General features: G+C 38.0%; 1 protein-coding gene across 2 annotated transcripts; it reads left to right on the plus strand.

Annotated features, from left to right (window-relative positions):
- The first annotated feature begins 21 nt into the window (after positions 1–21).
- Positions 22–19,107, plus strand: GRSF1 (G-rich RNA sequence binding factor 1). Of its 2 annotated transcripts, none has more exons than XM_082611674.1 (10): positions 22–495; positions 3,031–3,187; positions 4,236–4,391; positions 4,790–4,933; positions 5,720–5,855; positions 9,865–10,049; positions 11,002–11,123; positions 12,718–12,853; positions 13,513–13,588; positions 14,554–19,107. In XM_082611674.1, exons 1-9 carry the CDS (start codon positions 142–144, stop codon positions 13,560–13,562), a joined length of 1,440 nt encoding a protein of 479 aa, XP_082467800.1. In that variant the 5' UTR covers positions 22–141; the 3' UTR covers positions 13,563–13,588; positions 14,554–19,107. The 2 variants fall into 2 exon arrangements, with proteins under 2 accessions (XP_082467800.1, XP_082467799.1); XM_082611673.1 differs by lacking the exon at positions 22–495 and adding an exon at positions 773–790.
- Positions 19,108–21,893: the final 2,786 nt, after the last annotated feature.

The raw sequence follows: 21,893 nt of genomic DNA on the forward strand, positions 1-21,893 counted from the left end.
CCGCCTCCTCCCGGCTCGCCGCTGCCCCTGGTGCCGGCGGCGCATGTGCCCGGCAACCCCTCCCCGGCCCTGGATTCCACTTCCCTTCCGCTCACGCTGCAGCCGCAGCCGCCTTCAGGCCCCGCGCCGCCTCCGGAGTCCATGGCCGGGACGCGCTGGGTGCTCGGGGCGCTGCTCCGGGGCTGCGGCTGCAACTGCAGCAGCTGCCGGCGTACCGGCGCCGCCTGCCTGCCCTTCTATTCGGCCGCCGGCTCATTCCCCTCGGGAGTCTCGGGCCGTCGCCGCCTGCTGTTGCTGCTCGGGGCCGCCGCGGCCGCCGCCTCTCACACGCGGGGCCTCCAGACTGGGCCTGTGCCGGCCGGGAGGCTGGCGGGGCCTCTCCCAGCGGCCGCCTCCGCCGCGGCCGCGGCCGCCGCCTCCTACCCGGCCCTGCGCGCCCCTCTGCTGCCGCAGTCGCTGGCGGCGGCGGCGGGCCCGGCGCGCGGTTACAGCCAGGTACGTGGGCGCCTAGAGGGGCCGCGCGCGGGACCCTTCCCCGGCAGTGCGCACGCGCCCCCGCGCCCCTCCGCGTGCGCCTCGCGTGCGCGCCCGGGGATCCGCGGCACGCGCCACAGCCCCCCGCCCGCTCCCACCCCCTCCCGCCCAGTCCTCCTATTGGGCCCCAGAACAAGGGACGCTCTCCCAGCGCTCGGGTTTTCTCCTTGTTTTGTTCTCTCGAGTCTCTGGTCGGTTGGGCAGTGTAAGTGTGGCTGGGGGTGAATGTTGAGGCCTTGTTTCCCGCCCGCCCATGGTAGGTTTTGTGAGGCTGTTGACGCCCCCACCGCGCATCTCTGTCGCTCTCCGCCCGCTGGTGGTAAAGTTGGGAGGCCGGACTCCCGGAGGGCTGGGACTCTCCGTGCCGCCCGAGCACTAGGCCTGAGCGGCCCTTGGTGCGCCTCGCGGCCGGCTGCTACGAAGGTTCACGCACACACTTGCGTGGGCTGGGTTCATGGGGAAGGAGGCTGGTCCCCAGCGCTCTCCTCGCTCTCGTGTCCCTTGGGAAAGGCGGGCTGCCCCAGTTACTGAAGGTCACCTCTGCACCTTCACTTCCTCTGACAGAAGGTCCTTTAGGACCATGGGTCACCGCTGATGGGAAGGACAGTTTGGAGACTATGACATTGGGGGAGGGGGACCGAGGAGAGGAGGCGTCTGGGGCTGAGGCGATGGTTTGGGGACCCAGGAGTGTGAGTCTACAGTATTTTTTTTTTTTTTTTGAGTCGGTGTGTGCTTTAAGTACTCGCATTGCAAATATTTTGTGCCTCGTAGGAAGCTTTCTTTTCTGCTTGTTACGTGGCATCTGGGAAATGTCCGCACACTTTTTGACTACCATGTTCCTGATGCCTTGGGTCATATTTTTGTTAATTCAATTTGTGCTTCTCCTTGAACTTAGGGAAACTGGGAAGCTAATCAGCATGGCTGCTGTCTGCCAGTGGCTGAGCTAATTGATTTGAATCCTGGCCCAATACTTTCTGCTGCCCTTTTCAGTGAAAGCTTGTGATGCTTATGGAATTCTGGGAAAATGGGGAATGTTGCTCTTATTAAAAAAAAAAAAAGCAACAAAAAAACTGTCTCTAATAAGCCTTTGTGACCTGGTTACTCTCTTTACTTGATTATTTTTTTCTGTGAATTTGACTAGCATAATGATATCTGTTGAGCCTTTGCTAGTAAGTAAGCCTCTGTGCTTACTTTTATTGTTGAGTGCATAAAATTATGTGTAAATCTCCATGAAAATGATGGAGATATACAAAGGAGTGAAGTATCTCTCTCCTTAGCCCAATAGAGTGCAAGTCACTTGACTTAAAGTCTGAGTTGTCTTCCCATGTTGATAATTGAAGTGCTTGTTGCATTCTTATTAAATAATGTATGAGGCCTCTGCTAGAGGTTTACATTTATCATTGACTCCTTAAAATTAGACATAAGTCATCGTGTAAATGGTAGGATGGTACAGAGGAATCTATTTCCTTAGCCTAGTAGAGTGCAAGTCTTAAAACCTGAGTTTTCTTCCCTGGTTATGGTTGTGGTGCTTGTTGGAATCTTATAACATTTCGATTTTTGTTTAGTGTTGTAAAATAGAGTTCTTTGGGTATGTCTCAGGCTCCTGTTAGCTCACACTACTGCCGTTGCCTTTTATGATCTTTCCCTTATTCAGTTGGTCTGACATACTAGTTGACAAATTAATCTTTCCAAGCATCCTGCTGTCTTGTTGATTTACACACTTCTAAATGTCTTTTATTAGCTCCCCTTTGCCTACCAGGTTAACGACACACACTGAGCTCAACCCTCAATCCCTCTGCTATGTTGTACCCAGTTTTTTTTGCCAGCTCATCTTCTTTGGCTCCTAATTGTACCCTACAGTTTAGCCAAGTGGAATTATTGCTGTTTTGCAAATGGGCTTCTGTTCATACTGTTTCTTCCCCTCACTTCTCAAACTGGAATGCCTATCCTTTATATATTGCTCTCAGAATTCTAGCCTTCCTTCAAGGCTCATCTCATATCATGTCTTGATTCTTCTGTTGGTGCTCTGTTTTGAATTTCTATAATATCTTGTATCTTAATTATAGCCCTTAAAGCCTCTGTCTTGTGTGCTTGTCTTAGTCTGGATGGTAAGCTTTTTGAGATGAGGGCCTAATTATGGTGTGCTGTGATTAGGAGATACATATTTGTTAAATTGAAGGGACCCCTGTTGTCCTGTCTTAACTAAAACACTATTATGAGGTGTACTTTGGGACTGATGAATTTAAAAACAAGCCTGGAATAAAATTTATGTCCTGCCAAACCATTAGGTTATACATGCTTGTTGCTTTAGGATGTACAGTTTAAGCCAAAATAGGATGAGTTAGATTTGTGAATTTTACTTCTTGCCTCTGAAATACTAATGGTCCCCAAAGAATAATATCTGGGGTGTTAATTTGTAGAAATAAACTTTGAAAATAAATTTTCTAAGTAGGTTGTTCAAGAAATATTTCTACATTTCTTCATTTCTCTTGGAAGGAGTCCAAAACTACCTACCTGGAAGACCTTCCACCTCTCCCTGAATATGAATTGCCTCCGTCCAAGTTAGGAGAGGAAGTGGATGACGTTTATCTTATTCGAGCTCAAGGATTACCGTGGTCATGCACTGTAGAAGATGTGCTTAGCTTTTTCTCAGGTATATTTTATGTGTGTTTTGAATATGTAATTTCATCTGACTGAAAGGTAGTCCCATAAAATTCAAGTTAGGCTGTGCTGTAGACATCTTATTTGATGCATGGGAATTGTCTCATTCTGGCTGGTTACTTATGCATAATGACATCATGTGTATCATTTGTCATATATACCAGGTTGAAAAAATTTTAATGTTAAAACTACATGAAAAAAAAAAACTACATGATGCAAAACCAGTTTTCTCTGAAGTTTTAATATGTACATATCAAAAGGTGAAACCTGTTAGCGGGAATATGTTAGTGAGAATATAGGTTGAGTAGCTTTTTATGTAGTAACATATACTTAGAATACAAGATCACTTAGCAAGTGATATGATTCCCTTAATAACATGTTTGAAGGTTTATGCATCTGTAGTTAAAGTTTCTGTATCTGACTGATTTTTAATTTTCCTCCCTCTTAAGAAGCCTTTAGAAGATGTTGCCTTAAATGTTATAAAACAGTGTAACACTGTATTAAGTACCTGATGTACATTTGTGTGGATCAAGCAGTTTATAAAGCCACTTACATCTTCAGCTTGCTCCCAGTATAAGTAGTGTGCAGTATGGGGATGTCTTTCTTTGGTAATGAAAAGGGGGAAAAGTTAAATTATTCTTATAGGAGATATATTAGAGTTCTTATGGATATGATCATAATGAAAGAAGACACTTACGCATAAACCATATTTTAATTTCTTAAGTGATTTGAAACTGATTGTAGAAGCATTTGGAAGTCCATATTACATTTTGTATTGAGCCTAGCCTGATATTCCATTTAATGATCAGGGGGTCATAAGCTTTTGTGCTAAGTTTCGCTTATTTCTCCACATGGAACATTTTAGAGACTACCAGCTCATCAGCATTTGAACGGCTTCAGTGATGGGGGTTTGTGTAAGGAAAATGACAGGCATTTTGGATCTTGCTTTGTTTTGGTTTTGGAAGATTGCAATTCTAGTGACTTGTATGATCTAAAACTTTGATTTCTGGTTTTAATTGATTTTACTCACATACTTTCAGACTGCAGAATTCGCAATGGTGAGAATGGAATCCACTTCCTCTTAAATAGAGATGGGAAACGAAGGGGTGATGCCTTAATTGAAATGGAGTCAGAGCAGGATGTGCAAAAAGCCTTAGAAAAACACCGCATGTACATGGGGCAGCGGTATGTGGAAGGTATGTGAAGTCGTGTTATAGCTTTTCGGGTTCATTACATTGACTGTACTTTTCAAGGCAGCTTCATTTGATCCTGTGTTAGATATTATGAATAGTGAAGTAGTTAGGTACTATGAAAAACCCTTTTCCAGGGTGTGAAAATGAAGCACACAAATGATCTCAGTTTCTTATCTATAAAATGAGGGTGTTGACCCAGTTTACTTCAGAAGTTGTGATGTTACAGCTGGCGCATAATAAATACTTGATAAATGTCATTTATTATTTTCTCCAGAGAAGTAATTAAGGTTAAAAATACTAGTTTTTAGATTCCTGGATAACACACCCAGTGTGATTATTTTTTTAATGGCTTCTTCCTTTGTTATGTAAATATTGCATACCTTTTGTGCTCTTTTTCTTAGTATATGAGATAAACAATGAAGATGTGGATGCCTTAATGAAGAGCCTGCATGTCAAATCTACACCTGTGGTAAATGATGGCGTGGTTCGTTTGAGAGGACTTCCTTATAGTTGCAATGAGAAAGACATTATAGACTTCTTCGCAGGTGCTTTTCAGTTATATTGTGTTTGGGGCCTCATATCTTTTCCCCCCATTGTTTCCTTCTTTATCTTAGGTGAACCTTTTCCTGGTAACTGCATGCAGTTGTATTAGGTTGTTTAGGGGAGAACTTTTCACTTTGATTGCCAATATTTATAGATTATATAAGTGTTTTGACCTAAAACGCTGATCTTTGGGGGTGTTATATTTCAAAATAATTTAATGTGGAGTTTTGTTTTTTTTTTTTTACTATTGAGGAAAATATCCTCTCATGAGAGTGGCTATATTTGTCTTAGACAATAGTGATTTATATTATCTAAAAGCATTAACATCTAGGGAATTCCCTGGCAGTCCAGTGGTTAGGACTCTGCGCTTTCACTGTTGAGGGTGCGGGTTCAGTCCCTGGTCAGGGAACTAGGATCCTGCAAGCTGCACAGCACGGCCGTTTAAAAAAAAAAAAAAAGCATTATCATCTAATTCTTAGAGGTAAAATATGCGCCAGTAGTGATGTTAGTCTAAATCTCTGTATATAACTAATGGCAAAAAACCAAATTGTGTGTTTTCGATGAACTGCTTGGACCCTGAATGTTCTGGGAATGTGTGGGTGTTATTAGCTTTTGGCTGTTTTCTTCCCATTAGGCATGTATTCAGCTTTGGGACTGGCAAAATAGCCCCACAATTTTACTAATAAAATTAAAAAGAAATTCTTAGTATGTGAATGAATGTGTTAAGTCTAAGAATAAAAAAGCTCCTGTTAGCAGCACTAATTTGTAATATTTTTTTGACATCCTAGGACTGAACATAGTAGACATTACTTTTGTCATGGATTATAGAGGGAGAAGAAAAACAGGAGAAGCCTATGTGCAGTTTGAAGAACCAGAAATGGCCAACCAGGCCCTTTTGAAACACAGGGAAGAAATTGGCAACCGGTGAGTGAAGCAGATACTAATGATGCAGAAGGATCATATTGGCCAATACACTGGGTCGTTTTGATGAATGCAGTATAATATGACTGTAAAATTATCTAAACACAGAAAAAGTAGAGAGTGTAGTATGATGAGCTGTGAAATGCCCATCACTTAGATTAACAAATTCTTAACATTTGTTGTATTTCCTGCATCTGTTTTTTTTAGTATGCATCTTTAAGAAAACATTTTTACATGATCCCAATATTATCACATTTAACAAAATTAGCGATAATTTATTATCTAGTGCCAGTCTGTAATCACATTTTCCCGTTTATGCCCAAAATGTCTTTCTCCAGTTGCTTTTTTTTTTTTCCCTCACCAGAATCTAGACATGGTCCATACGTTGTATTTGATTGTTATGCTTCCATTTCTCTTCAATTAGAGCAAATCCCCATTTCCTTTATTTTTATGTTCCCTCCCCCTTTTTATTATTATTATTTTTTTTGGCTGCATGGAGCGGCTTGCGAGATCTTAGTTCCCTGACCAGAGATTGAACCCGGGCCCACGGCAGAGAAAGCATGGAGTCGTAACCACTGGACCACCAGGGGATTCCCCTCCCCCTTTTCAAGATGCAATTGGCTTTTGAAGAAATTGAGTCATTTGTCCTGTACAATGTCTCACGTTCTGTGTTTATCCTTTTGCTTCCTCACAGTGTCACTTAACTTGTTCCTTTGTATCCTCTATTATTTCCTGAAAACTGGAAGTTAGATCTAAAGTTTTAGATTGATTCAGGTTAACAATTTTGATATAGATACTCTATAGGCGATACTGTATACTGCATATGACATCACACTAGGATACACATAGTGGTGGGTTGAGTTCATTTGTGTTGTTTAGTTTTCTTTATTTCTTTTTCTCTTTTATTTTACTCTTTTTTTGTGTGCTCATTGGTGTGTTAAGTTTGGGGGAGTACTCAAAAGTGTCAAATTTTAATTCATTGTCTTGCTTGTTTTCTGACCTTTTTTCTTGACTTCTTTGAATTTTAAAAAAGTCATTCCAAAGTCATTCTATTTCAGGATCTACGTATAGAATTGGTTCAAAGGTCTTTATTAAAAAATTTTTAATGAAGAAAATACATGCAAAACACACACACACACCCTTAATTTTCTTTCAGTACTCTTCATATTTTCTTATAACTGGAAACACATCAATAATATGTTTTTATGTGGGAACATCAAGGCAGTGTATAGATCTCTTCAGTAAATTAAATGTTGCAAATCTAGGTCTGTAAATGCAAAAGATTTGTACAATTCAAGCTTAATAACCTAATTTGGAAAAGCATTGTTGAGAAAAAGAAAACTGGTTCCAGAAGCTTGGATTTAACAGTTCCACAGCCAAACAGATAGCAAGTTAGAATTGACATTTAGTTCATTAATTCTCATTAGCCTCTTAGTGAAGTCCTGGGAGAAGTTAGTTCCTCATATACTGTGACTTTTAATATCTTAAACACATCTGATTAATTTTCACAGAATTGAATTCTAAGGCCTCAAGAGATTGATTGTTAATCAACTGTAAAAAAACAAAATGAAACCTTTTTTACTAGATTCTTTTCATACACACAGTTAACCTTTGCATTTTTGTCCGCATGAAGCAAACAGGGTAGAAAACATTGTTAAAATGTATATGAAGAAAACTTATCTTGGGGAGGATTAAATCAGTGACCTGCTCTGTTGAGAGTACTTTTTCATGGGTGAATATCTTTGTCCATTCTTACTTTATGCCCCACCTGTTGTCTTTGGACACCTGTGTTCGTTAGCTATCAGAAATAATATGTATGCATGTTTTATTTTAATTTATTTTATTTAAAAAAAAATTTTTGGCTGTGTTGGGTCTTCATTGCTGTGCACCCGCCTTCTCCAGCTGTGGCAAGCGGGGGCCGCTCTTCGTTGCGGTGCGCGGGCTTCTCATTGTGGTGGCTTCTTGTTGCAGAGCACAGGCTCTAGGCACACCGTTTCCAGTAGTTGTGGCTTGAGGGCTCTAGAGCGCAGGCTCAGTAGTTGTGGTGCATGGGCTAAGTTGCTCCAAGGCATGTGGGATCTTCTGGGACACGGCAAGATCCGCCTGCATTGGCAGGCGGATTCCTTTTTTTTTTTTTTTAACATCTTTATTGGAGTATAATTGCTTTACAAAGGTGTGTTAGTTTCTGCTTTATAACAAAGTGAATCAGTTATACATATACATATGTTCCCATATCTCTTCCCTCTTGCGTCTCCCTCCCTCCCACCCTCCCTATCCCACCCCTCTAGGTGGTCACAAACCACCGAGCTGATCTCCCTGTGCCATGCAGCTGCTTCCCACTAGCTATCTGTTTTACGTTTGGTAGTGTATATATGTCCATGCCACTCTCTCACTTTGTCACAGCTTACCCTTCCCCCTCCCCATATCCTCAAGTCCATTCTCTAGTAGGTCTGTGTCTTTATTCCTGTCTTACCCCTAGGTTCTTCATGACATTTTTTTTCCTTAGATTGCATATATATGTGTTAGCATATGGTATTTGTCTTTCTCTTTCTGACTTACTTCACTCTGTATGACAGACTCTGGGTCCATCCACCTCACTACAAATAACTCAATTTTGTTTCCTTTTATGGCTGAATAATATTCCATTGTATATATGTGCCACATCTTCTTTATCCATTCATCCAATGATGGACACTTAGGTTGCTTCCATCTCCTGGCTATTGTAAATAGAGCTGCAATGAACATTTTGGTACATGACTCTTTGTGAATTATGGTTTTCTCAGGGTATATGCCCAGTAGTGGGATTGCTGGGTCATATGGTAGTTCTATTTGTAGTTTTTTAAGGAACCTCCATACTGTTCTCCATAGTGGCTGTACCAATTTACATTCCCACTAGCAGTGCAAGAGTGTTCGCTTTTCTCCACACCCTCTCCAGCATTTATTGTTTCTAGATTTTAAGATGATGGCCATTGTGACCGGTGTGAGATGGTATCTCATTGTAGTTTTGTTTTGCATTTCTCTAATGATTAATGATGTTGAGCATTCTTTCATGTGTTTGTTGGCAATCTGTATATCTTCTTTGGAGAAATGTCTATTTAGGTCTTCTGCCCATTTTTGGTTTGGGTTGTTTGTTTTTTTGATAGTGAACTGCATGAGCTGCTTATAAATTTTGGAGATTAATCCTTTGTCAATTGCTTCATTTGCAAATATTTTCTTCCATTCTGAGGGTTGTCTTTTGGTCTTGTTTATGGTTTCCTTTGCTGTGCAAAAACTTTTAAGTTTCATTAGGTCCCATTTGTTTATTTTTGTTTTTATTTCCATTTCTCTAGGAGGTGGGTCAAAAAGGATCTTGCTGTGATTTATGTCATAGAGTGTTCTGTCTGTGTTTTCCTCTAAGAGTTTGATGGTTTCTGGCCTTACATTTAGGTCTTTAATCCATTTTGAGCTTATTTTTGTGTATGGTGTTAGGGAGTGTTCTAATCTCATACTTTTACATGTAGCTGTCCAGTTTTCCCAGCACCACTTATTGAAGAGGCTGTCTTTTTTCCACTGTATATTCTTGCCTCCTTTATCAAAGATAAGGTGACCATATGTGTGTGGGTTTATCTCTGGGCTTTCTCTCCTGTTCCATTGATGTATATTTCTGTTTTTGTGCCAGTACCATACTGTCTTGATTACTGTAGCTTTGTAGTATAGTCTGAAGTCAGGGAGCCTGATTCCTTCAGCTCCATTTTTCGTTCTCAAGATTGCTTTGGCTATTCAGGGTCTTTTGTGTTTCCATACAAATTGTGAAATTTTTTGTTCTAGTTCTGTGGAAAATGCCAGTGGCAATCCCTATCAAACTATCAATGGCATTTTTCACAGAACTAGAACAAAAAATTTCACAATTTGTATGGTAGGCGGATTCTTAACCATTGCGCCACCAGGGAAGCCCTGCATGTTTTACTTTAAAAGAGTTCAATGTAAAGTTACTTTGTACCATTTATGCCTGTTCACTTTTGCTTTGACATAGATATATAGAGATATTTCCAAGCAGAAGGAATGAAGTTCGAACACATGTTGGTTCTCATAAGGGAAAGAAAATGGCATCTTCTCCCACTGCTAAGTATGTAACTGAGCCAGAAATGGTCTTTGAAGAACATGAAGTAAGTGAGGATATCCGACCCATGACGGCTTTTGAAAGTGAGAAGGAAATAGGTAAGGATTTGCTTCTTATTGAAACTCATTGGGTCTGCCTTGTACGTTTTGATATTTGTTAAAAAAAAAATTTTTTTATGACCATGTTGTATCAAATTGTAGATTATAGGACAAAGGAAATTGAGTTAAATATTTAATATGTCTTTGAGTGTAGTATGTGCTATGAATACAGTCATCCCTCAGTATCCCCAGGGGATTGGTTCTGGGACCCACCACGGATACCAAAATCCATGAATGCTCAAGTCCCATAGGCAGCCCTCCATATCCACGGGTTCCACATTCACAGATATGGAGGGTTGACTATACATGCAGAAGGTCTTAATTATTTCATAGGTTTTTTTTTAAATTTAATCATTTTTGCAGATTCTGTGTCAAAACCTGGGTTGCACATATACAACAAAAAGAAGTAAGATGTCAACATTTAAACTTAAGATGGGAAAAGATGTGTGTAGAGAGCAGGATTGTTGACTAAAGTAAGGTGTTTTGTTTGCCTCTGTGTTTAATTATTCCTTTGATTCTTAATCCCAAAGCAACATTTGGAATCTTTAAAAGTTTGATAAATACTTTTTAAGTTTGTGCTCTAGGATTATCCTGTTACCATATTTATTCCTTTTTCTTTTTTTTTTAAAGTGACTGTAACCCAGGGAATTTCTCTTGTCTTTCTTTTTACGTTCATAATCATTTTCCCATCTCTCAGTTGTTAGAGAAAGGTACGTTCTTTTGTAATCTGGTAATGGTTTGAGACACTAAATCCTTATGAGTGTTCAGGTGATACTTGTTAGGCAGTAGAAATTTCAGATCATCTTGGCTTTTAAAATTGAAACCCTCTTCGTTACTAGGGTATTTCAAGAGTAGTTGAGGATTTTGTCATAAAGGTCATTCCTAATTATAGTTTGCTAATAACTTTTGAAGTGTTTATGTTCTTGACAGTTCTTTTTGTCCCACTTCTTAGAATTGCCTAAGGAGATGTCAGAAAAGCTTCCAGAGGCTGTTGATTTTGGAACTACGTCTTCACTACATTTTGTCCACATGAGAGGATTGCCTTTCCAAGCCAATGCCCAAGACATTATAAATGTGTGTGGCAGTAAGATATCCAATCTCAATAGCTTTGAACAAAAGTTCTAAAGTTTTGAACTTCTTTTTAGGGAAGGTAGAGAAGAAAAATATAGTATTTCTGCAGTATCTTTGGACAGCAGGGTGGTGTCTCCACAGTTGTGGGGGCTTGTTTTATTTTCTTTGGCTGAGAGGTGTGGGTTTTATTACATTTTAAGGTCATGTGTATAATGGATAATAGCATTTCATAGGTGCAGAATAATATGGCGTAGGTTAAGTATTCAACGTAAAAAAGCTTGGTCTTTCTCTAAATTAGTTCAACCCATTCATTTTAAATAATTAATTAATTAATTAATTAATTTGGTTACACCGGGTCTTAGTTGCGGCATGTGGGCTTCTTAGTTGCTGCTTGCCAGCTCCTTAATTGTGGCAGTGGGCTCCTTAGTTGTGGCATGCGCGAACTTTTAGTTGTGGCATCGAGCCAGGGCCCCCTGCATTGGGAACACAGAGTTTTATCCGCTGCGCCACCAGGGAAGTCCCTCAACCCATTCATCTTTGAGTTTAAGAAAAAGAGACTCCAAGAGCGTTTGTTACAGGGCAGTTATATACTAGACACGAATCTATTACTCCTAAATGCCTGGAGTTATCATTACACCATATAGCCTTCTTGCATCCAGCTTCCCTGATTCTTGAGAAAAGGAATTTTTTAAATATATTCATTTTATGATAGATACTCTATGAAATGAAAAGATGAAATAACAAAGTCCTTATTGACTTCCTGAACTCCAGGATGTGTGCTTAAAGTAGATGCAAATCTAGGATCCAGTTAGTAGTGGGGCCTCAGAATTAGTTAGTAGTGGGGCCTCAGAATTGTCTTTATTATTTCACAAAACCTATTAGGAATCATATTTTTACCCAAATGAAGGTTGCACAGTCTCATTAAAGAATTGGTTTGGTTTGGAATATTAACCACTCAGTGTGGTAGCTCTGTTTAGGTAGTGCTGATAAGAAACTTATTATCAGCTCCATGTTTGATTAAAACATGGTGAAAATGAATTATTAAGAAATGAAGTGTAAGGACTTCACTGGTGGTCCAGTGGCTAAGACTCCGCACTCCCAATGCAGGGGACCCAGGTTCGATCCCTGGTTAGGGAACTAGATCCTACGTGCCACAACTAAAGGTCCCACATGCCACAAGTAAGATCCAGTGCAGCCAAATAAATAAATAAATAAATATTTTAAAAATATAGAAATGAAGTATATTTGACGGACAGTTTTTAGAAACGGGAAAGGAGGTGTGTGGGAGGAATAATAAAAGTGGTCCTTGTTGGTATAAAGAAAAAGTTTGATAACTATTATATATTATTGTATTGTGTGTATAGTTTAAGTTCTCTGTGAACAGATATTTGAAATGTAGCCGTGAGTTCTCAGAAGATCAGAAGAGCCAGCAGAGGTGGTAGATGTGTAACTACATTGTTGCTTAAAGAGATTTCCTAAAAATAAGTTTATCAGGTGTATGAATCAAAGTCTGAAAGAAAAATGCAGAGCCACCAGACTTCTAGAAATTGACCTAGTAACATTATGTTCCTTTTGGCTTCCTTTGTTTGTTGTTTAGTTTTTTGCTCCACTGAAGCCTGTTAGAATCACCATGGAATACAGTTCCAGTGGGAAGGCCACTGGAGAAGCTGATGTGCACTTCGATACCCATGAGGACGCTGTTGCAGCTATGCTCAAGGATCGGTCCCACGTTCGTAAGTGCTGCCCATGGTTTTTGTTGTTATTTTTGATGTCTGTCTTTGTTTACAAATGCCTTTCTCTGTTTTTTGTGGGGTATTTTTGTTTTTTTGTTTTGAGAAAAGCCAGCATAAATCACTTTTATTGCAATAATAAATCTTGAAACTCATATGTAGTGCAGGGGGGTAGAGATAGGGGTGGGGGAGTAAGCAGCAGTTTCTCTCACCAGATCACTACACAGGATAGCAAAGGGATGAGAGGCGGGGAAGGAGAAGCCAGGAAACTCTGAGATCAGCAGGGGGAGCTGAGCATCAAAAAACAGGAGATGCTGAAGCTGTGATGACCAGCATCATTTTCTGAAGACAACACTCAGGGATTTGTCATGATGGCTGGGCTTTCATGGGTGTTAAGTGTCTACAAACAGTACCTTCAATTTAACTTTCGATTAAAGTTCTTAAAATTTAGGAAGTGGAGCTTGGATAGCTATGAGATTACAAAAGTCCTAAATATCCATTAGAAAAACCACGGGATGGGAAAAAAAGCCAGGTCATGAAGAAGGCTTCAGAGGTCCCTGCTGGCCTGGGGACAGACACCTGTAGTGTCCAAAATCTCAGTGAAAACGATCTGCTTTCAAAAGGTAGAGTGTTAAGAACGGATCCTTTTTTGTCATTCTCAGACCATAGATATATTGAATTGTTCCTGAATTCATGTCCGAAAGGAAAATAAGACTTCCAGGGATTCCAGAAAATAAGGTAAATTTAAGAGGTGCAATTGTGTAAATTATTTTCGGTTGATAAGTTAATCATTAACTCACAAATTTATAATATGGTTGAAAACCGTTCTCTTTTTAATAAAAATCAAACTAATCATGATAATTGAAGCCTGACTATAGGGAATGAAATTCTCCTGGGAAATAGAATTCATTATGATCGTATAGCAGCTTTGAGTATTTTCCCCATTAGAATCTTTTTGCGTCATTCCCAACATTCATCATGCTATGTGCTTAAATAGAACTTTTCATCTTTAGTAGCTGTATATTATAATACACTGAAAATGTGCCTTGTGTTAGATTGTCGTCCTATAAAATTTCCTCAGTTCTAAGGTATTTTTTAGATATTTGAAACCAGGGTGTGTCATGGATTTGTACACTTAATGTAGCACTGCTTCTTTTCCTGAAATCGTGTTATGAAAATTGTTGTCCTAGGAAGTACATAGATTTCAGAGTTTTGTCTGTGGCAAATCAACTAAATACGTTTTGATGTCCCTTCCCTGACTCAGTGCTATGTGTTCTCTTTTTCCCCATAAAATCTTTTAATATATTGTATTGTGATCATTTTTCTACATGTAGTGGGGCATTCCTTTAAGACACTTACCTGTAGTGATTTCTTGAAAACACATGGGGCATTTCTTTACTCTAGTTGTCATAGGCTATTTTTGGATATAAAGTCACACAGTATTGTGGGACTTAAATATTTACATTAGCTAAAATCTATGCAAAATATATTCTGCGCCCAACTCTGAAAATCTACTATCTTCATAGCAGGCTGCAAACACTAATGCCTAACTAATTTTCTTCACCTTAGCTTAATTGGTTTGTCAGATAACTTTTAAATCAGAAAGAAAAAAAACTATTGAATTTGTAGTTTTAAATGGTATGGGAACTTGTGCAACACTTTCATTTTGAGTAAGCATGCAACATTTTTTGTTTTATTTTCAGGATGAAGCAAGAAGCATTTCATTTGCACATCTTTCTTGGACATGGGATCTAAAGTTCCAGTTTTTCAGCAGCAACTGCTAGAGAAACCATTTGGGGGTTTTGGGTTAATTGCTTATAAGAAAAATTCCATAGTGGACTGTTTAGAAAGAAAAAGGAAAGATTCAGTTTGGGATTGTGAAATAATAAGTAAATCACAGATTTACTTTTTTGTTTAAACTGTCCAGGATCTGATTAAAAAATCTGGTCTTTATTTTATATGATTAAACAGTTTTCATAGACGATTTGTGACCCAGTGTAAAGACTACATATTTTTATTCAGCACTGTCCTTTAAAATCTTTCTCCCATTTTCAAAATGATCTGTTTGAGGTTTTGTTTTTTGCCTGTGAATTAAGAGCTCTGATATGAAACTTTTCATGGAATGAAACACTGATTATTTTAACCAAATACTCACCAAAGCAAGGAAAGGTTTCAGACCTTTGAACCATTATGGTTTGGCAGAGTTATTTTAATTTTAGGTGTATTTGGTTACTTAGATAGGTGTAGGAATTTTAAAAAAACAATCAAAACAAAGAAATACCACAGTTTAGTGAGTGTAAATGACAACAGTTTGGCAGTTTTATGTCTTTAGAAATGTTTTGCCTTTCTAAGCCTTGTGCTAAAGGCATTTAACATTGGTGCCTGTATAATTAAGGAGGCAGTTACAGTTTTAATGTAAAAGGTGTCTGACCCCTGCCCCCCTACCTGTTTTTGATTTTGGGGTAGACCTTAAGATGTGTGTTAGTCTCAATACTGTGAAGTGACATGTCATAACAGTCCTGACTGGTAAGGACATTAATGGCTTCACTTGAATTTAAACCAGCTCTAGATAGGAAAAAATCTGAGTCTCCTCATTTGCTTTTTCAGTGGGGTAGCACATCCCATATTTTAGAACAAGTAGGGGTGCCTTGCTTAACTAAAAATAGCATTTAACATATAATCGTGTGAAAGGATTATGGATAAAGCTGTATTTCTGTCACATTGTGGCAGTACTTTCTGCTTTAATATTAAACAGCTTGTTATTTAAATATTGGATCAAAATGGCTGGCTTCAAAATGTAGTCATTAATAAACTAACTTTATGTGTACCTGTGTAGGAGAATCAAAGTCCTGTATGTTTTCTTTGCCTTGTTCCTGTTCTCAGGGTGATGACTGTCACGTGGTTACCGGGAGATGCAGTTCTAGTTCTTAAAGTTTAATTAGCCCAGATTTCTGAGAGGTGGTATCTGGAAGAGAGATTATGTCTTCTCTCACTTAATACATAACCATCTTTGATTACCAGCTAAGATACGGAATCACTGTACTGTAAGTAGTCAATAAATGAAGGCTTGTTTCAGGCTGAAGATTACCTAAGAGTATTTATTTTGGAGTGTGTGAATCAACCTAGTACATTTTTATTACATCAAGTCCTGGTATATTATTATAAGAAGAAATGGTTAATTTGTAGTTGTGTTTGCTTTTATCATCCTATAAGAGCATGGTTCAGTCAACCAGCTTAACATCTTCCATATTACGACCTAAATAGAAAAGTATTTTCATATGTGGTTGAATGTATTGAGCTATAAGAACTGGTGTCTATAGCCGTATGAGCTACTAGAATGCGATCTTTTCTTTCTCCCTCTAGCAGTAGGTCTGTGGGAAAAAAATCTGTAGTGTTGATTAGGATTGGGGTTGGTGAGGAATTAATTCATTTGCAATTACTTTATTTTAAACCTAATGAGGGACTTCCCTGGTGGTTTAGTGGTTAAGACTTTGTGCTCCCAATGCAGAGGGCCAGAGTTCAATCCCTGGTTGGAACTAGGTCCCACATGCCACAACTATAGACCCGGTGCAGACAAATAAATAAATACGTAAAAATAAAAGTAAAAAGTAAAAAAGATAATGAGTTTCCCTTGCACATCTCTCTGAAAAGAATGAGAGCAAAGCATTAAGATATGTGGTGGATAAGCTTGAAGTGTGTATCTTCTTGTCACATTAGCGGCCAAGTTCTCAGAAAAAAGGTGGGCATTCTTGGGAAGTCATCTTATGAATTCATATACTTTCCTGTACTTCCTTTAGTAGGTTATTGCTCATAATTTACGTTAGTAAATGAATAATTGCTGACAAGGCAAATTACTAGAAAGTTACTAGAAAGGGAAGAAAAACGGATAATAGAATAAAAGTAATCTTTTATTTTTATCCAATCTAAAGACATACTTCTCACTCTTGAAATTTGACAAGACTGGATTATGCATCATCATTTGCTATTGAAAGAAATAATGACAGTGAATTTTGCTCTTCTCTTTGGGTCCTCTTTGTCTTTATAATTTCCTTTGTGGTAAAGCTCTCAGAAATAGTGGGATTGAATATGTCTAGGTTACCCATATCCTGCTTTGGCTAGCTCAAAAGAATTACAAGGGAAGACACATAAGGAGCATGTAGATACCAAGGAGAAGATTGTTGAAGATTGTGATCTGATCTGATATACTCACTTTTGCCAGAGAATTAAGCAGAACCATTTTGTGCTTGTCTTTCTATGTCTGGGTGAGACGCTTCTGCCAGGTGGCAACGGAGACTGATTCTGCTGTGGAGCAGTAGGCTCTAAATCCTTCTCACTTCTGTGGTGTGGAGAGAAAGAAGCAGGAGAAAGCCACTTCCATCTATGTGACATTTTGAGGCAGTGACCCTGCTTATTATTAGTTAACATGCCCTATTGGCATCCTCTGCCCTAAACAGTCCCTTAGCAGATTCTCACTTGGAGATTTTTCTCTGGATTACATCTTGATCATTTTATAATTTAAAACATTCTATTATTTTGAGAGTTTTCCCTAAATTATATGAAAGGGTTCACATTGAATTGGTAGGACCTGTATTAGAGTAGAATGGTATATCTCAGCAGTAAAGTGCCTAAGTTCCAGGGCTTTGAAAAAAAAAAATTGCTCTAAGTAGTAGGAATACATTTTTCCTGCCTGAATTCAGCAGATCAGAAAATAAATCTCTGAAGTTTGTACGAAGGGGATAAAGCTGCTATAAACATTTGTGTGTAGGTTTTTGTGTATACATAAGATTTCAACTCATTTGGGTAAATACCAAGGAGTGTGATTGCTGGATCATATGGTAAGACTATGTTTAGTTTTGTAAGAACCTGCCAAACTGTCTTCCAAGATGGCTGAACCGTTTTGCATTTCTACCAGCAAAGAATGAGAGTTCCTGTAGCAACTCATCCTTGCCAGCATTTGGTGGTGTCAGTGTTTTGAATTTTAGCTATTCTGATAGGTGTGTAGTGATACTTAGTTTTAATTCGCAATTCCATAATGTGCAAGATGTTGACATCTGTATATATTTGAATCGGCATATTGTCTTTGGTGAGGTGTGCAGATCTTCTGCCCAGTTTTTTTAGTTGGGTGGTTTTCTTACTGAATTTCAGGAAGAGGATATAGGAAGGTTTAATTTGGTTCTTAAACCTTGATGATACGAAAATAAATAGAATAATTTAAAATTTTTGTGGTTTTTTGAAGAAAATAAAATTCAAGAGATATGAAGGGCTATACAGTGAGCAGTTTCCTTCCCATCCTATACTTCAGCCACTTAGTTCCCCTTCTCAGGCAACCCTGTCATCAGTTTCTAATATAAACTTCCAGTGATTTTACTGTATAGATAAGCAAATATTAATAGGCATTTTCATTTATTTTAAAAATATAAATTATAGCATACTATGCATACTATTCTGTACATTTCTTCCCATTTAATTACATCCTAAATATTTTATATCAGTATATAAAATCCTTTCTCATTTTTTAAAATGATTGTACAGTGTGGGTGTATTTCATTTAACCTGTCCTTACTGATGAAGATGTAAATTGTTTCCAATCTTTTGCTGTTATACTGCTGAAATGAATTACCTTATATAAATCTGTATTATTTTGTACATACATAAATTTCTCTGTAGGATAAATGATCAGAGTATGTGCACTTGTAATTTATATCTAAAATTCAATTGATACCTATAATTTGTTTTTCCTTAGTTTGCACCAGCAATGCAATGCAAGTGTCCATTTCCCCATAGCCCCCCAACACAGTGTATTAGCAATCTGTTCTTTGCCAATCTGCCAAGGTTAAAAAAAACACACAGAATGGTATTCTCTTATGATGGAGCATTTCTTCATGTTTAAGGGGTTTGGGGATTTTTTTTCCTATAAATTTGTCTTCATATCCTCTCCCCATTTTTCTTTTTCTCTTATAATCCCCATCTACTTATCCTCATTAATTTTAAATCAAATTCAAGACAGCATCATTTTATCTGGATATATTTCAGTGTACATCTTTTTTAAAAAAGGACTTTAAAAAGTACCATCATTCCTAAAAATACTAATTTCTTATCAAATATCTATATGAAATGTCATTTAAAAAATATATTTGAATCATAATCTGAACAACAATCCACACATTGCAATGGTTATTATGTCTCTTTTTTCCCCTGCAACATGTTTTAATAAAAAAATTCAAGTATCTGGAAAAGTTGGATTAAAAACATGCCTATACCTACCACCTAGATTCTACAAGTAACATTTTGCCATATTTTCTTCATCATGTATCTGTGCACCCATCAGTCTTTTTTCTTTATGTGTGTCAAAGTTGTAGACATCTATACTTGAATCTTAAGCTTTGTGGCATCCATATCATTAAGTAGACTTCTTGTTCTTGAGGTAAAATTTACAGTGAATTGAACAAATATTAATTTGATGAGTTTTGACATACAGCTGTGTAACCCAAACCCCTTATACAAGCTATGGAACATTTCCATCACATCAGAAAATTTCTGTAGTCAATTCCTGTACCTCTCCCATCCCTTCTTATTAGGATTTTGTCTTCACCATAGATTAGTTTGGCCTATTCTAGAACTTCATAGAAATTGAATCAGTATGTATTATTGTGTAAATTTCTTCCTCTCAGCATGTGTTGAGATTCATCTATGTGTTTCGGCTCTTTGTTCCTTTTCATTGTTGAGTAGTATTCCATTGTATGAATATGCTACAGTTTAACCTTTCACTTGTTGGGTGAACAGCTTGTGGGCGCTGGCTGTTTCCAGTTTTTGGCTATTATGAATAAAGTTGCTGTGAATATCCTGTGCAAGGCTTCTTGTGGACCCACGTTTTAATTTCTTTTGGGTAAGTACTTAGTAGAATATCCTAAATTGCAAGGTTGATATATTTTTAATTTTACTAGAAATTGACATACCCTTTTCCAGAGTGGTCATCCTGTTTTAAACACCCACAAAAATAGAGTTCCAGTTGGTCCACATCCTCACCATCTGATGTTTTCAGCCTGTAATTTTAGCCATTCTGTATATAATGGTATTTCATTGTGGTTTTCATTTGCTGTCCCAATAAATGATGTTGAGCATATTTTCATAAGCTTATTGACCATTCAAATATCTTTAGTGAAATTGAAGTGCCTGTTTCTTATTTCTTTTAATCTTATGTTTCCCCTTCCATTTCTTTTTTCCCTTCTTATTTGTTGAAGAAATGCAATAAACCTTCAGAGGTTTTCCACAAGCTGAGTTTCGCTGATGGCCTTTCAGTGATGTTAAATGAGCACTTTTCTATTGTGTTTGGTCTTTTTCTTAATTAATTGGCTTAATTGGCAGGAGACCTTGCAATGAGCTGGCTTTAAATACTGCCCCCCCCCGACAATTTGTCACTTTATTTGCTTATCATGGCAGAAATTATTTTTATGTGGTAGATTTCTTAAATCTCCCCTTTTATGGCTTCTAGGTTCTGTGTCAGAATTAGGACATCCCAGTGAAATGATTTTGAAAGTACCTGGTGATAAAGCATGAAGGTGTGTAGCCAAGGTAGACTCTAGAATATGGACAGCTCAGTGAAACCCACAAGGATCACCAAGGTACATTTAAGAATAAGCTTTTCAAATGATCCAGACTAAATTAGAAGCCTGTGAAACTTCACAAGTATATTCAAAGACTTGTGATCCCAAAATGTGCTTGGTTCTAACTGAAATAAGGAGGCTCTCAACCTTTCTGCCACTTGATGATGACATTTGGGAATAAAGACCAGAACTGAGAAACCAAGTTACTCAGAATTTCTGATAGGCTGGCTGTAATTCCATCCATTTCTTGTCCCCTCAAGAGAGCAATTGGGGGAATACAAGTGATAATATTGGGCTAATTTTTAACCTGCTCTAATTTACAGGAGTAAACTATTTGTGATAGACCTTATAATTGAATATGAATGATCCTAATCTGCTGAAAAGCAGCACCCCAAAATGGCATGGTAGTACTGCTGCCTGGAGACTTGTTCAGTCTTTCTACCCCACTGAGTCCTGAGTCATCTCTCTTTACCAAGCTTAGTTATTAACTCAGGAATCTGACATCCTCAGCACTGCTTACAGTTGGTCTCTGGTTCTATTTTTAACTATGTTTACATTTCAAGATGATATGCTGTCTTTGAATAAAGTTTGTCTTTTATTCTAAGTATAGAAACTGCTTGTCAGATACTTGATTTCTGATTTGGTAGATTGACATGCTTGCAAAAACCTCTTATACAAAAGTAATTAATGTGTTAACAACAAAATCAACTGTCCTCAGGAATGTTGAGAATAAAATAGAAGACCTCAATAATTGACAATCCCCAAGCTAACAAATGTCTAAGACTCATTAAGATTTGACCTGGGAGAACATTTGTGGGGTTATTAGGCTAAGTTATTAGAAAGATGCTTTACTATATATCAAAACATGCCACTTACTTCTGAAATATAATTCTTTAAAAAGGGCTACATTTTCTCTTGGGCAAAGCTGAAATGAGGCTGTAATATAGGCGGGGGCCCTGAGAGTTACTTCAAAATCATTAGGCCATACCTGGAGTCCTTTTACAGAATGGTTAAATTCCCTTCAAGAGTTTCATCATACATTTTTTTTTTCCAACTTTCATTATTTTTTATTACTAGATGGTTTTTTTCCCATTAAATTTTTTTTAAGAATTGAAGTATAGTTGATTTACAATGTTGTGTTAGTTTCAGGTGTACAGCAAAGTGATTCAGTTATACATATCTATATCTATTCTTTTTCAGATTCTTTTCCCATATAGGTTATTAGAAAATACTGAGCATAGTTCCATGTGCTGTAAAGTAGGTCCTTGTTGGTTATCTATTTTATACATAGCAGTGTATATATGTTAATCCCAAACTCCAAATTTATCCCTCTCCACTGCTTTCCCCTTTGGTAACCATAAGTTTGTTTTCTATGTCTGTGGGTCTATTTCTATTTTGTATATGTTAATTTGTATCATTTTTTTTTTTTAGATTCCACT

The sequence above is a fragment of the Mesoplodon mirus genome, assembly GCF_964341445.2.
Source record: "Mesoplodon mirus genome assembly, chromosome: 2".
In the NCBI taxonomy this organism is placed as follows: Eukaryota; Metazoa; Chordata; class Mammalia; order Artiodactyla; family Ziphiidae; genus Mesoplodon; species Mesoplodon mirus.